The sequence below is a fragment of the Poromitra crassiceps genome, assembly GCF_964638095.1.
Source record: "Poromitra crassiceps genome assembly, chromosome: 14".
Lineage (NCBI taxonomy): Eukaryota > Metazoa > Chordata > Actinopteri > Beryciformes > Melamphaidae > Poromitra > Poromitra crassiceps.
The window spans coordinates 25,799,032-25,812,542 of record NC_139633.1 but is presented as its reverse complement, the minus strand read 5'-3'; the positions used below and the strand labels follow the sequence as shown (position 1 = coordinate 25,812,542).

The 13,511-nt window shown below is 44.8% G+C and overlaps 1 protein-coding gene across 2 annotated transcripts; it reads left to right on the top strand.

Moving 5' to 3' along the window:
* The first annotated feature begins 440 nt into the window (after window positions 1–440).
* ecd (ecdysoneless homolog) lies at window positions 441–9,450 on the top strand. Of its 2 annotated transcripts, none has more exons than XM_083650870.1 (14): window positions 441–559; window positions 651–873; window positions 1,129–1,246; window positions 1,377–1,464; window positions 1,561–1,739; window positions 1,896–2,088; window positions 2,630–2,758; window positions 2,919–3,044; window positions 3,216–3,301; window positions 3,428–3,531; window positions 6,884–7,136; window positions 7,848–7,915; window positions 7,999–8,195; window positions 8,441–9,450. In XM_083650870.1, exons 2-14 carry the CDS (start codon window positions 669–671, stop codon window positions 8,666–8,668), a joined length of 1,974 nt encoding a protein of 657 aa, XP_083506996.1. In that variant the 5' UTR covers window positions 441–559; window positions 651–668; the 3' UTR covers window positions 8,669–9,450. The 2 variants fall into 2 exon arrangements, with proteins under 2 accessions (XP_083506996.1, XP_083506995.1); XM_083650869.1 differs by having other exon boundaries at window positions 8,438–9,450.
* The last annotated feature ends 4,061 nt before the right edge of the window (window positions 9,451–13,511 follow it).

The window sequence follows — 13,511 nt, the reverse complement described above, 5'->3', positions numbered from 1 at the left end:
CAGGACGACGAAGGCGTGTCCCGCCCAGGAGTGATGATTGGTTGGGTTTAGGCACGAGGGACAGCCGGTTAGGGCGATTGGTTTGGGTTAGGGTCTAATAGCAGGGTATGCCAATCAGAGGCAGAGTAGGGCGGTACATGCCTTCGCCATCCTGGGGGGGGGGATGCAACTCCCTTGCTGAGGTGCGCTTCTGAAATGTGTCCGTTAGATATTACTACAATAAACAGGTAGCTAATTAAGTGTTTGAACTTTGGATGTCAATAGGACTTATTCGATGTATGGCGGATTTTTTGTTCGTTATTTTTAGTATCGGTAACGTTACCGATTTTTTTCCACTCAAAGAACAACGAAATAGGAACTAGTATTTGCTATACTAGTTGCTAGTCGACAATAATTCGTGACAGGGCGAAAACAATAAACGGCGTGTTAACGACACAGCATTTGATTTCCTGCATTTACATTTTTTCCTTCAAATCCAAAACGAGCAGGTATTGACTTGACATTCCCAAGATAATTTGCTGGATATTATCCATAGGAGGACTCATCACGAATTAACTAGGTTAGTTATATATTTGTAATTTTCTGGATTTACATTACTTTCTATTGTATATGGCGACGTAATCTTCATATCTGTTGTCTCTATTTAACAGGTCGTTATAAGTGCCACGATGGACGCATTATCGAGGAGAGAGGTGCAAGAAGACGTGGTGCAGTACAAACTTTTCTTGATTCAACCGGATAGTTCCAGGTCACAAACCATTGAGGAACATCTAACACATCTAGTAGAGGAGCTTCTGGCCAAGGTTGCCCCGCTCCTCATGCAATACATGTGGCAGCATCAGCCCTTCAACCTCAAGTACCAACCTGAGAAAGGTAACACATCAGAGGGCTGCTGGCACGATTTCTATTAGTTCCCTCAGCCAATGAATGAAGAATATAGTTTCCTGTTACACCCACACACACACACACACACACACACACACACACACACACACACACACACACACACACACACACACACACACACACACACACACACACACACACACACACACACACACACACACACACACACCTCTAGTGTGTATTATGTCGTGAAGCAGGGCTGATTGTTCTTAATATTGATAGGAGATGTTCCTGCTCACATTGGAGGCAGCACTCAGTTTGGGGACAATGTGGAGGACGAGTGGTTCATCGTTTACCTCCTCCAACAAATCACAAAGGCGTTCCCACAGCTAGCGGCCAGGTGAGACAGAATTGTTATTAAAGACTTGTATTTTGGTGCTGAAACATGGATCTGTTTCGGTGTTGTTGTTTTTTGTTTGTTTTTCATGGCAGCTTCTCTGCTTTCTAATTCCCATTTTATGTTTACACAGAGTGGAGGACAATGATGGAGAGTTTCTTCTGATTGAGGCAGCAGACTCTCTTCCCAAGTGGCTGAATCCAGAGACCAGCGAGAATAGGGTGAGATTTGAACTCTAAACACCTGTTTTTGCTTCAGTGACAACATTTGAGCTGAAGTCTTCAGTCTTCATCTGTCCATCCCATTCCCTTTCCAAGGTGTTCCTCCACAGGGGCGAGTTGCATATCCTGCCCTGCCCCTCCCATTCCAGTACAGTTGGGCTCTCCAGGGATGTGGTACCCAGTGTGGGACAGGCTCTAGCCCTTCTCTCCACCCACACACAGGCCTGTCGGGCAAGCCCTAAGATTTGTACAGCACTGAGGAAGCGACTAGAGGGGTGAGAGGACTGCTTGGCATCATAGAAGTCAAGTCAATGCGGGACTATCAGGATAATCTCGCTAATTCATATAGAAACAATTGACTACAGTATTGTTGCCAGATTATGTCAATGATAAGCCTAACATCCTTGGTTGTGTGTGTACTTTTCACTTAGGTACCCAGAGAAGATTACAGCGGGCCTGCACCGTGTCCACTGCTTCTTACCTGCAGGCATTGCCACGGTGTTGGCTCAGCGACCAGACATGGTGGCTCCAGCAGTGTCAGCATTCTATCTGCGGGATCCAGTGGATCTCCAGGCCTGCCGAAGCTTCAAGACCTTTCCTCCTAACACACAAGTCCTCACCTTGGTACACACACTCTGGGATTTGAATTTGTAATAGCGTAGTCAAAAGGGAGAGGTTGTCCAGTCACGAAAAACCACAATAGTTATTTTATTTATTTATTTATTTATCAACATATTGGCTCACAAGTATGAGTATGTCCCATGTACAATATTGTTGTCTGCCTCTCTGAAATCAGCATTGCTTTTAAACTTAGACTTGTGTAGGGGGCGTCCGGGTAGTGTAGCGGTAGATTCCCTGCCTACCAGCACGAGGGTCGCAGGTTTCGCGTCCTCATGTTACCTCCGGCTTGGTCGAGCGTCCATACAGGCACGATTGGCTGGTGTCTGCGGGTGGGAAGTCGGATCGAGGGTATTATGTCCTGGTCGCTGCACTGCTTGGGGGGGAAGGGAACTGGTGGGAATAGCGTGATCCTCCCACATGCTACGTCCTGCCGGTGAAGCTCCCGCTCTCCGCATGTCTCGGAGGATAATATTCATGGACAAAAGAACAAAAGTCTTCAGACCCTTAGCGAACCGTGACCTTATATTACTGTATCCATTTCCAGGTGACATTCACCCGTTGCCTGTACGCCCAACTACAGCAACAACAGTTCACCCCAGACCGTAGGAGCGGCTTCACCCTGCCCGCCCGCTCTCACCCCCAGTACCGAGCCTACGAGCTGGGCATGAAACTGGTGAGCCTGCCTCTGCATTCCCTCTGACCAACACCTTTATTCTGATTCTGGCATTGGGAGGGTGTAAGATGGAACATAATGATGTTTTGACTAATGTATGTATCTCTATATATTTATATATCTGTGCTTGCTTGCGTGCGTATGTGTGTCCCTCTCCCAGGCCCATGGCTTTGAGATCCTATGCTCTAGGTGCAGGCCGCCATCTTCAGAGCCTGATGCCCCCGTCTGTTGTAATCCTCAGTGGAAAGGCTTCCTAGAGAGTCTAAAAAGCAATGACTACTTCCGGGTTAGTCACACATTTTGAATGGGAAGGCCAAGTGGATGTCTAGCTAATTAGCCACTTGCAAGCAAACATCTTGTGATTCAAACTTATTTTAACGGATAACAAATATTGTAGTTTTGTGTTAATTATCGCATGAAAAGTTGAACATTGTGAATTTGGTTATTGTTGACGCAGGGGGAGCTGGAAGGCTCATGTCGTTATAGGGAACTGAAGACATCAGCAGAGAAATTCTTCGAACAGTCTGTCTCTTCAGCATCAAGGTGAGGAGTGGTGGTTACATGCACATGTGTCTAATATGAATAAGTATGTACATTGCTGTCTATGCCATCCAGGTTTGTGTTTCTGAATGTACTACTTTGTGTGCGTGGGTGCGTGCGTGGTTCCAGTGGTAAGTCGGCAGGTGAGGAGGTTCTCCGGCTGCTGCAGAGCTGTCCTCCCTACAACTTGGAGGAACTCAGGAGACAGGAGTCACAGCTCCCCCAAGAGGACAGTGAGTGAAAGCGCTAGCTTTATGCGTAACCATGAAGGCATAATGTGTGTATACTTTCTAGTGCACGAGGAGATTTTTTTTCTTGCAAAGCAGAGTACATAATCAAGCAATCGTATTTTTCTTTTGTTTTTTTACAAGAACAATGATAGTATATATGGAGATTTTACTGGTGCTCCTTACTTAGTCCATTCCCTTAATCAAGAGACTAAGAGTAACATAAGGACCTACAGTGGATAACATTTCAATCTCAATCTAAATTTGACATATTCACATACAGTAGTAAAGCTATAATGCTCCATTATTCATAGCCACACGGCCAGCTTGGTCGGAAAATAGCAGGTGATTGTAATCCTTGATGGCTGCAGTCAGTGAGCTGTGTATATGGAAAAGTGCCAGGTTGCTAGGAAAGGCATGACATCATGGGAATACTATGAATAAAGGACCAAGAGCACTGTTTACCAGTCCCTTTGTGTGTATAGATAGATAGTTCTTTCACAGAAGTTAGGGAGTGGTTGCGTGGGTAATGATACTATCAGAAAGGCTATGGAGATTATGGATTCACTTGGTGTTATCTTTAGGTAAGACAGAGTTATTTCACCGCAAGCTGCAGTATTTATGCTTTACAATTCACCCTGAACAGAAATTTCTGAAAACAATTCACTATTAACTCATTGAGTGCCAGCCACTTTTGGAGAACGGACGCTCCACACGGATGCCAGAGTTTTCAGAGCGTTTTCAGTGATTTCTCGAGGCCCACAGAATATTGTGTGATATTACTATGTAAACACCGAACACGCAAAAAGAACAAGGAGACTCTATTGTATCATCAGCAAAAAAAAGTTTATTGATACCATTTTCCGTTCTTTAGTTATGAGCCGGAGAAGATAGGTTGTTTTCAGCGTTTTCAGGCATTTCAAATTATAAGCTGAGATATTCAGCCTTTTGTGAAATGCAGCATTTCAAGCACATTCACTGACTCTAGATAATATTTTCTGATGTAGTGATGTGGTGTAGTTGTGTCCTGCCCTGCGTGCCCCACCCCCCCTCCCCCCCTCCCCCCCCTCAGCTGAAAACTCCTCCCCACACTAGTAACACACAGCCTCGCACCAAGCGTCTATTTTCGGAATGCTTTTGGTGCGCCGCCTCCCAGGCAGCGCAACATGGAGAAGCCACACGCGGACTGCAGTGAAAGGTTTGGCTTTTCAGTGTCGCGCTGCTGCTTTTCTAGCGGCTAATCATGTGGAGAAACTATGCTGACAGACAGACAGAGGCAGAAGGACTCAGTTGTGTGCGCGGATTGACTGTGTTCGCACGCACCGTCAGTTGCAGCCAGAACAATCTACATGGCTCTGGACTGCAGCATGAGCGGGTTCTCTTTGATCAAGGCTATTTCAGGCTGTGTATTCCTGACATTTCTGTAATCTGGAGAGCACTGTCGCCACCTAAGGGTTCTGTAAAATAGGTTATAGACCTCCAATAGCTACTATAGTTGTACAGGAGCTGCGGAAGGCTTTGATCGACGTCCCACCGTCAAAAAACGCATTGGACGTCGAAGGACGTCCGTGGCACTCTACGTCACTATTTAATTGGACGTCGAAGGACGTCCATGGCACTCAATGAGTTAAGCTAGAACGGCCTGTGAAACGGCCTGGAACAGAGGCCATAGGGGGCACCTGCAAAGTGTGCATTACATTCTGTAAATAGCTACACACAATAAATCTATCTATCTATATATAAAATTGAGTATGTGGGCGATGTCTGTGTGTTCGGCCACAGCTATGCCGTTTTAGGTGCGATCGGGCTGAAACCTTCAGGGTGTGTAAAGGGCACCCGGGCAGGTGACCTGACGGAGCCGGATCTTTTTAATAGGCTAATTAGCTAATGATGTGCTGCCATCAGTGATGATGTCATAAGGGCGAACGCACACACACACACACACACACACACACACACACACACACACACACACACACACACACACACACACACACACACACAAGGAGGCATTGTGACAAGACTGATCAGTGATGTCATAGGGGGGCACACACACACACACACACACACACACACACACACTCTGATAATGTCATCAGTGATATAATGTGGCACACACACACAAGGAGGCATTGTGACATCACTGATGCACTAACATTTAGTGAGCAACACTTGACGATGATGAAGTCGGCCATGGCCAAGTCATTGATGGCTTTGTATCCTGGTGTGAAGATGCCTTTCTGCAACTCAATGTTTCAAAAACGAAAGAGATTTGCATTGATTTCAGACGCTCCCCCCCTGTTGCCCAGGGTAGTATTGTTAATGGTCAGACAGTTCACCTGGTCACTGAATACAAATATCTGGGTACTATAATTGATAGCAGGTTGAAGTTCGATCTGAACACAGAGTCGCTGTGCAAAAAGGGTCAGCAGCGCCTTTTTTGTCTCCGGAAACTTGCTCATTTCCAGGTAGACAAGACCTTGATGAAACTGTTCTACAGCGCTTTTATTGAATCTGTTATCATCTTCTCTATTGCCTGCTGGTACGGCAACCTCAACACCAGGAATAAGAACTCCCTAGGGAGAATTGTGAAAACGGCTTCAGAAATAGTCGGAATCCATTTTAGGAGCCTAGACCACATTTTCAACCTGCAGGTGCTGAAAAAAGCAAGGGCTATCTGCTCAGACAATGCCCATCCGCTGAGCTCTGAATATGAGCTGCTTCCATCTGGCCTTCGTCTTCGTGCTCCCTTGGCTAAGAAAAATAGATATAGGAATTCCTTTGTGCCTGCTTCGATTCAAGCTTTAAATGCTACTTAAGAGAATATAATGTAACTGTATAATTTTACGTTCTCTTGTACAATAGTAATATTGTAGCATTTTTCTTTCTATAATATGTAGCGCTGTGTGGCTAAGTGTCCTTCTTGGACTGCCTTGCTTGCACTTATCAGCCATGGCCTCTAATCCACTTTAAACTACACTGGCACTTTGAACTGCTACTTTGTACTACCTCGTGGTCTATTTGTGTCTCCATTTTTGTTTTTATGGTCTATTTGTGTCTGCACTTTGTTTTCATGTTTTTATCTCGAGCTTTGTGTGATTTTATGACTGTTTTATGTTTTTATGCTTTGCTGCAACCCAAAGTGCCCTTCTGGGACATTATGAATAAACTTGAACTTGAACTTGAACACACACACACCTAGGCATCGAACGTGCAAAAAATACACGTTTCCACTTCTCTATAGTGGTGCTTGAGACAGGAATGGCACATTCCCCTAGGCATGCCGGGTCCATTCGCCTAGTGCGGTTTGAACCTCTGCTCAAAACTAATTTCTCGTTTTGTTTGTGTCGAACTCCAGGTGATAGCTGGCTGGATATCAGCGCTCAGGATTTGGAACGCATGTTCGAGGAGAGAAGTGGGCCGAGCATTGGTGTTGGCAGCCAAAAGCCCAGTTCCACCACGCAGCATGGCAGGGGCGCAGAGGAGAAGAGGAAGGAGACGGAGGAAGATGAAGAGGCAGAAGAGGCCAGTTACAGCCTGGTGGCAGTCACCCAGGGCATGAAGAACTTCCTCAACGCTGTTTCTTCCCACGAGGGTGCTGAACTGCCCTGGTGAGATGGACTGACGATTTCTCAGTACAGTGCATACCGTACATTGCTTAGAATAAATTATATGGTTTCTTTTAGTTGGGTTTCCATCCACCTGTTTTTATGCAAATTTTCAATTTGCGCATCAAAAAACTGAGTGGAAACGCTGCAAAATGCGGAAAAACCCCCACCAAATATCGCAAAAAACGTTTTCACGCTTGGGGAAGGTGGAAAAGTAGCCTACAATTTTTAGAACGCCGTGGTGTGTTTAAACAGAAGACTGGGTTTAATGTGAATGCGACTCACTTCTAGAATTGCTCCATGGATTATAACGTTATGCTTGCAGTTGAAGAGTAGCGCCTGGTAATCCAGAAATTGCATCATATGGTCCTGTACCGTTGTAGATCATCAAGACACTTTCAATTAATAACGTAGATGTGTTTTAATAGAGCTGCATGGTCGCTGCCTGCCTGCAAGATGACGCATGTAGGCTATCGGGTCTAGCAGCAGAGCAGCAGAGGCAGACAGCCTCAAACACGAGGTGATCGACAGCTCTATAATTCGCATAATAGCAACGGATTGGAAACGCGCATTATTTCACATTTTCTTTTGCCGACTTTCTGAAAGCTTGCCACGAATGCTACTGTAATACTCCCTCTATCCTTTCTTGCACATGAAATGCCAGTGGAGGAAATCCCCCACCATGTCATGCAAATGTTTTCCTCTATATTCCAGGGCCCATTCAAATCAGCCTTTCAGCTTTGACCCAGACTCCATGGCCAATGCACTGGACAGACTACTAGGTATGTAAGACATACATGATTAAATACTTGCAATAGTTATGTTACTGAGACATGTAAAAGAAAATATCTTTCAATTGTTTCAGGAAGCAAAGATGAAGAGCTGGATTCAGATGATCTAGATGATGAGGAGGAGGAAGAGGAAGAGGAAGAGGAAGAAGAGAGTTTGTCTAGTCCTGGAGGGGGGGAGGGGGCAGAGACTTTGGACAGTCTCAAAAGATACATGGACCAGATGGACCAGGAGCTTATGAGTACTCATGTGGGACAAAGCTTTACTCAGAAGGTAAGACTGTGTTTGTGAATATACCCTCATCATATCTGAGAGAGGAATATATTAATAGCCCCTTGCTTCTGCTCAGCCTCACTCTCAATATCCCCCACTTTGAATGACTTTACTTTGAATAAAAAATTAAATGGAGGCTCTAAACTCAGATGAAATAACAAGTCATGCATATTATGTATATCACTGTATCAGCTTGTGAACTTCATCCGTAATCCGTTGATATATTCCAAAATCATTTTCAGCAGAAGCGTGACGACGAAGGCCTAACCAACGGCTCCCCTCATCCCACTGGTCTTCCAAGAGAAGGAGGCATAGAAGAGTTAGAGGAGGAGATCCAGCCCCTGGACGTGGACCTGAACCTGGTCACCAACCTGCTGGAGTCCCTCAGCTCGCAGGCCGGCCTGGCCGGACCAGCCTCCAACCTGCTGCAGAGCCTGGGCCTCCGCCTGCCGCCCAACACCCATCCCTCCTAAAGAACAAGCATGGGGAAATGAATCGGCACCTCTCTTCTTTCTGAAAGGTGATCAAGCAACACCCAACCAGAGCCAGCACTCCTATCATCATCAGAATACCTTTGTTAGCATCATTAACAATTAAATACCAATTAAGATTAAATGTACACAAGTAGCAAATATACATGTACTATGGAATACAAATATACTTCAAAAGAATAAGTTTAATTAAACACAGTTACACACAACAACAAAACACAATCAATCAAACCTATCATGGTTTACATAATGTTTATTTCTCAAAGGTATTCTGCTTGACTGATCAATATTCATTTTTGTTATTCTGAAAATTGTTGCATTATACTGTACATGTATATACACAATTGGCAGTACGTGTACTGATGTAAGATACCAGACCAGATCCCACTGACCACCTTGTTTCACAACCTAAGAGATATACACTGAGTGTAAGAAAAATACTGTGATGCTAGTTTAACATAAAATAAGATGAAAATAAGTTCCAGGTTGTAACAAAAAAAAAAAAAAAAAAAATGTAATGTTATGACAGGATGAGGCAGGACTGAGTCTGGTTTGAAATCATATTATGAAAGTGAAATAGTCAAAAGCAGTTCTAGAAACATCATTTCTGTCAGGTTTACATCAAATGTTTACATTTATGCTGTTTTCTGTAGTATCACGATGGAAGAGTCAATTTTGTCATGGTTTTTGACAGCACTTGAAATTACCTTGTTGGAAATAAAATCAGTAGATGTTTGGAAATAAAGTGGCATTTTATACATGTTGTGAAGCGTGAACCATGTGTGAACCATTTGAGTCATCTCGCTGGATAAAAAATAAATCTGCAATCAAAAGTCAGGTGGCTAATCAGCGTTAGCATCACACCCACAGAACATGGACAAAGGGAAGTTGGGTGGGGGGGAAACGCTTCAGACCGGAGGAAGTTCGAACCGATGCAGGTGATTGGTTTAGGCGGTACATCCTGCAGCTGCCTCACATAATGATTGTCTAACCCTTGAATAGTCTTCCTTTGTCATTGACCCCCTCTCGCCTGATAAAGCTGAGTCATTCAGGATAGTCTTCCTTTGTCATTGACCCCCTCTCGCCTGATAAAGCTTAGAGTCATTCAGGATAGTCTTCATTTGTCATTGACCCCCTCTCGCCTGATAAAGCTTAGTCATTCAGGATAGTCTTCCTTTGTCATTGACTCCCTCTCGCCTGATAAAGCTTAGAGTCATTCAGGATAGTCTTTCTTTGTCATTGAGCCCTCTCGCCTGATAAAGCTTAGAGTCATTCAGAATAGTCTTTCTTTGTCATTGACCCCCTCTCGTCTAATAAAGCTTAGTCATTCAGGATAGTCTTTCTTTGTCATTGAGCCCTCTCGCCTGATAAAGCGTAGTCATTCAGAATAGTCTTTCTTTGTCATTGACCCCCTCTCGTCTAATAAAGCTTAGAGTCATTCAGGATAGTCTGTCTTTGTCATTGACCCCCTCTCGTCTAATAAAGCTTAGTCATTCAGGATAGTCTTTCTTTGTCATTGACCCCCTCTCGTCTAATAAAGCTTAGAGTCATTCAGGATAGTCTTTCTTTGTCATTGAGCCCCTCTCGTCTAATAAAGCTTAGAGTCATTCAGGATAGTCTTCCTTTGTCATTGACCCCCTCTCGTCTAATAAAGCTTAGAGTCATTCAGGATAGTCTTTCTTTGTCATTGACCCCCTCTCGTCTAATAAAGCTTAGAGTCATTCAGGATAGTCTTTCTTTGTCATTGACCCCCTCTCATCTAATAAAGCTTAGAGTCATTCAGGATAGTCTTTCTTTGTCATTGACCCCCTCTCGTCTAATAAAGCTTAGTCATTCAGGATAGTCTTTCTTTGTCATTGACCCCCTCTCGTCTAATAAAGCTTAGAGTCATTCAGGGGCCACTTCCACAATGATCTGATTAGAAATTCATCTATTGTCCCATGAAAGCTCTTGAACAATGTAGACAAGACACACCAACTAATATAGATGAGTCACTAATATTCTTCACCAGGATATGATGATGATAAATCCAAAGTGAGTCATACAGAGTCTTGACTCATGAGTTCAACAGAATAATATACTACAGAGCAAATAACTTAACAAACATCACTCTGTACCGTCATAAATGTACAGGATCTTTACCCAGGCAGCAACATTCACCAGCTGTCTGGGAGTAAGTGTAGGTGAGGGGTCATCAAGTAGCAACCTTCCTTCACCGGTGTTTTGTTGGATTAGAACCGGGGTTCCCAAACTTTTCCGTCCAAGTACCACTACGTAGGCTACAAACCAAATTTCCCAGGGACCACTTCCACTGCGTATACCTATTTATACAGTCTATGGCATATACCAACCCCCCCCCCCCCCCCCCCCCCACACGTAAAATAAAATGTGACGATTTAACCATGCAATAGCAGCAGAAAGGCTAAATGACAATATAAGGCTACTAGCTGGTTCAAAACAAACACACATGGACACACACACACATACACACCTGCCAACATTAGGCTGTGAAAAAGCGGACCCCTTTGAAAATGTTTTCTTCTCCTCGCCAAAATTTAGCCTAACTTTGGAGTGTTATTTAGCTACCTTCCTGACAAACTAGCATGACATGGTTGTCATGCTAGTCACAAATCGATTCCTTAGGTCTTCTTGTTTCATATGATACCAGAAACTTCACTCTGGCTTTAAAACTGAGCCTGCTGCAGCATCTGAAAGAAAAACGGCCCAATCCCGGCTACTCCTCAGGGTTAATGTGTATTATGTAAAAACTGTTGTATGTAAAAAAGAAAAAAAAGAAAATCCAATTCTCTGCTGTAGTAGGGTGAGGGGCCTGTCCTGGGCTTAGGGACCCAGCTCTGGGGCCAGGTCTGGCACTAGCCCACCCAGATTGCGCTCGAATGAGTGGATTACGGTACTTCAGTGTGCTACGATAAAGGTATTACAGTGATTAAAAAAAAGAAAGGCCTGTCTCTAATATAAGCCTGCCTGTCTTATATTCGGGCCAATACGGTAAAATGTCTCAGTCCTTAAAAGTGAAACAACAGCTGGAAAAACGGCTGCATCAGCTCCCGTGCCGAGTGGAGCAGTGCGGCAGCGAGCGGTGAGAAACGCATCGCGGTTATGCCGACCAGGAAGCTCAGCAGCATCCCCAGCAGGAGGATGGCCAGCAGGTAGCCGTGGAACAGCAGGCTGCACCAAGTGCCCCGACTCAGCCCCCGCCAGGCGCCGTCTGGGTGGAGCAGGCACAGGACGCCCAGCACTCCGCTCTGGTTGACCAGCTGGGTGTAGTAGATGTCAAAAATGGAGGCTTGGGCATCAGGGGAGCGCTGGTGCTCCACCTCCGATACTTTGGCCAGCCAGGTGAGGGAGAGACTGTGCAGGGTTAAAGCCAGCGGTGCGTACATGTACTCCAGAGGCTCCACACCTGACAGACCCTGGGAGGCTGCGGGGAGAGAGTGGAGGTGGATGGATTAGGGATTGAGTGGTTACCTTGTTTCAAGGTGAAGGTCCACTAAAGCAGGAGTGTCAAACTCATTTGAGTCCACGGGCCACATGCGACCCAATTCGGCGTCAAGTGGGCCAGACAAAGAAAATCAATAACAACCTATAAATGTCAAAACCTCCACTTTTTTCAGTTTCTTTTAGTGTAAAGAATTACACCTTCTCATGTAGGGTTATCACAGCTACCATCAAGCACATTATCAAATCTACTGTCTGTAACTGTGCATTACAATTCATGGCAACTGTGCAATCCTCTATAGTCAAGCAAAGTTGATGAAAATAGCTGACATTTAGTGATTAATACAGATAACATGAATAGGCTACTTAATATTTAACTTGCTCCTGAAACCTGGTACCTCTTAATCCTGGCCCCCGGCAACAATCTGGGTTTCTCATGTGGCCCCCCCCATGAAAAATAGTTGCCCACCCCTGCTGTAAACCATGGATAAAAAGCATGAAAAATCCCCTAAATTTCTCCACGAATCAACCCATGAATAAATCCTTTAAAAAGCCACGATACTACATGTTTATCTAATGGAGAAATTAAGGACATTTCAGGGATAAAATCAAGGGGTTTGGTTTTCGTAGTACAGGTTTACCTGTGATGACGATAGATGCCCCACTCAGGGTGGCAATCAGAACAGTCTTGTGGATGGACGGAGGGACCGCCAGCCTCAGGCCGTAGCTCCAGCCCACAGCCAGCAGGGGCAGCAGACGCACGGTGATGGGGAAGAGGGCGGTGTGTGAGCTGCTGGACTTGGCCCACAGGACCAGCACAGACTGGGTGCTGTCGCAGATGGCAGGCACCAGCAGCCTCTCGCCCAGGGACTTGGAGTAACGCTTCAGAGGCACCAGACCCACAACATGGAGGAGATTTAAGACTAACAGAGAGACCAGAACCTGCGTAATACAAGACATATTGTTGACATTAGGAGATACTTGCCTAACAGACAATATCTGGTTTTGTTGTGGTTCAGGATTGGATGAGGTACTCTACTGGGCCTCATAATCTATTCATCTGATGCATACATGTTTCAAGATTAAATCAGCTAATAAATAGAGGACAAAGACACAGGAGGTAGCCTACATTGGATATGAAGTAGATTTCAAATCCTGTGAGTCACAGGTTGAGAATCACTGCAGATAAAAGCCACATTAACCCCTGGACAGGTTGCTTTTATCTGCAAGGTCTGTCGTGCATTAGTGTCCACTAATGATTCTACCTGTCAGCCCAGCCCAATTTTTCTGCCTCAAAACAAGACAAATGGAGCCATAAATGCTGTGTGTTCTTCTTGCACAATTCAGAAAGATAACATACTTTATC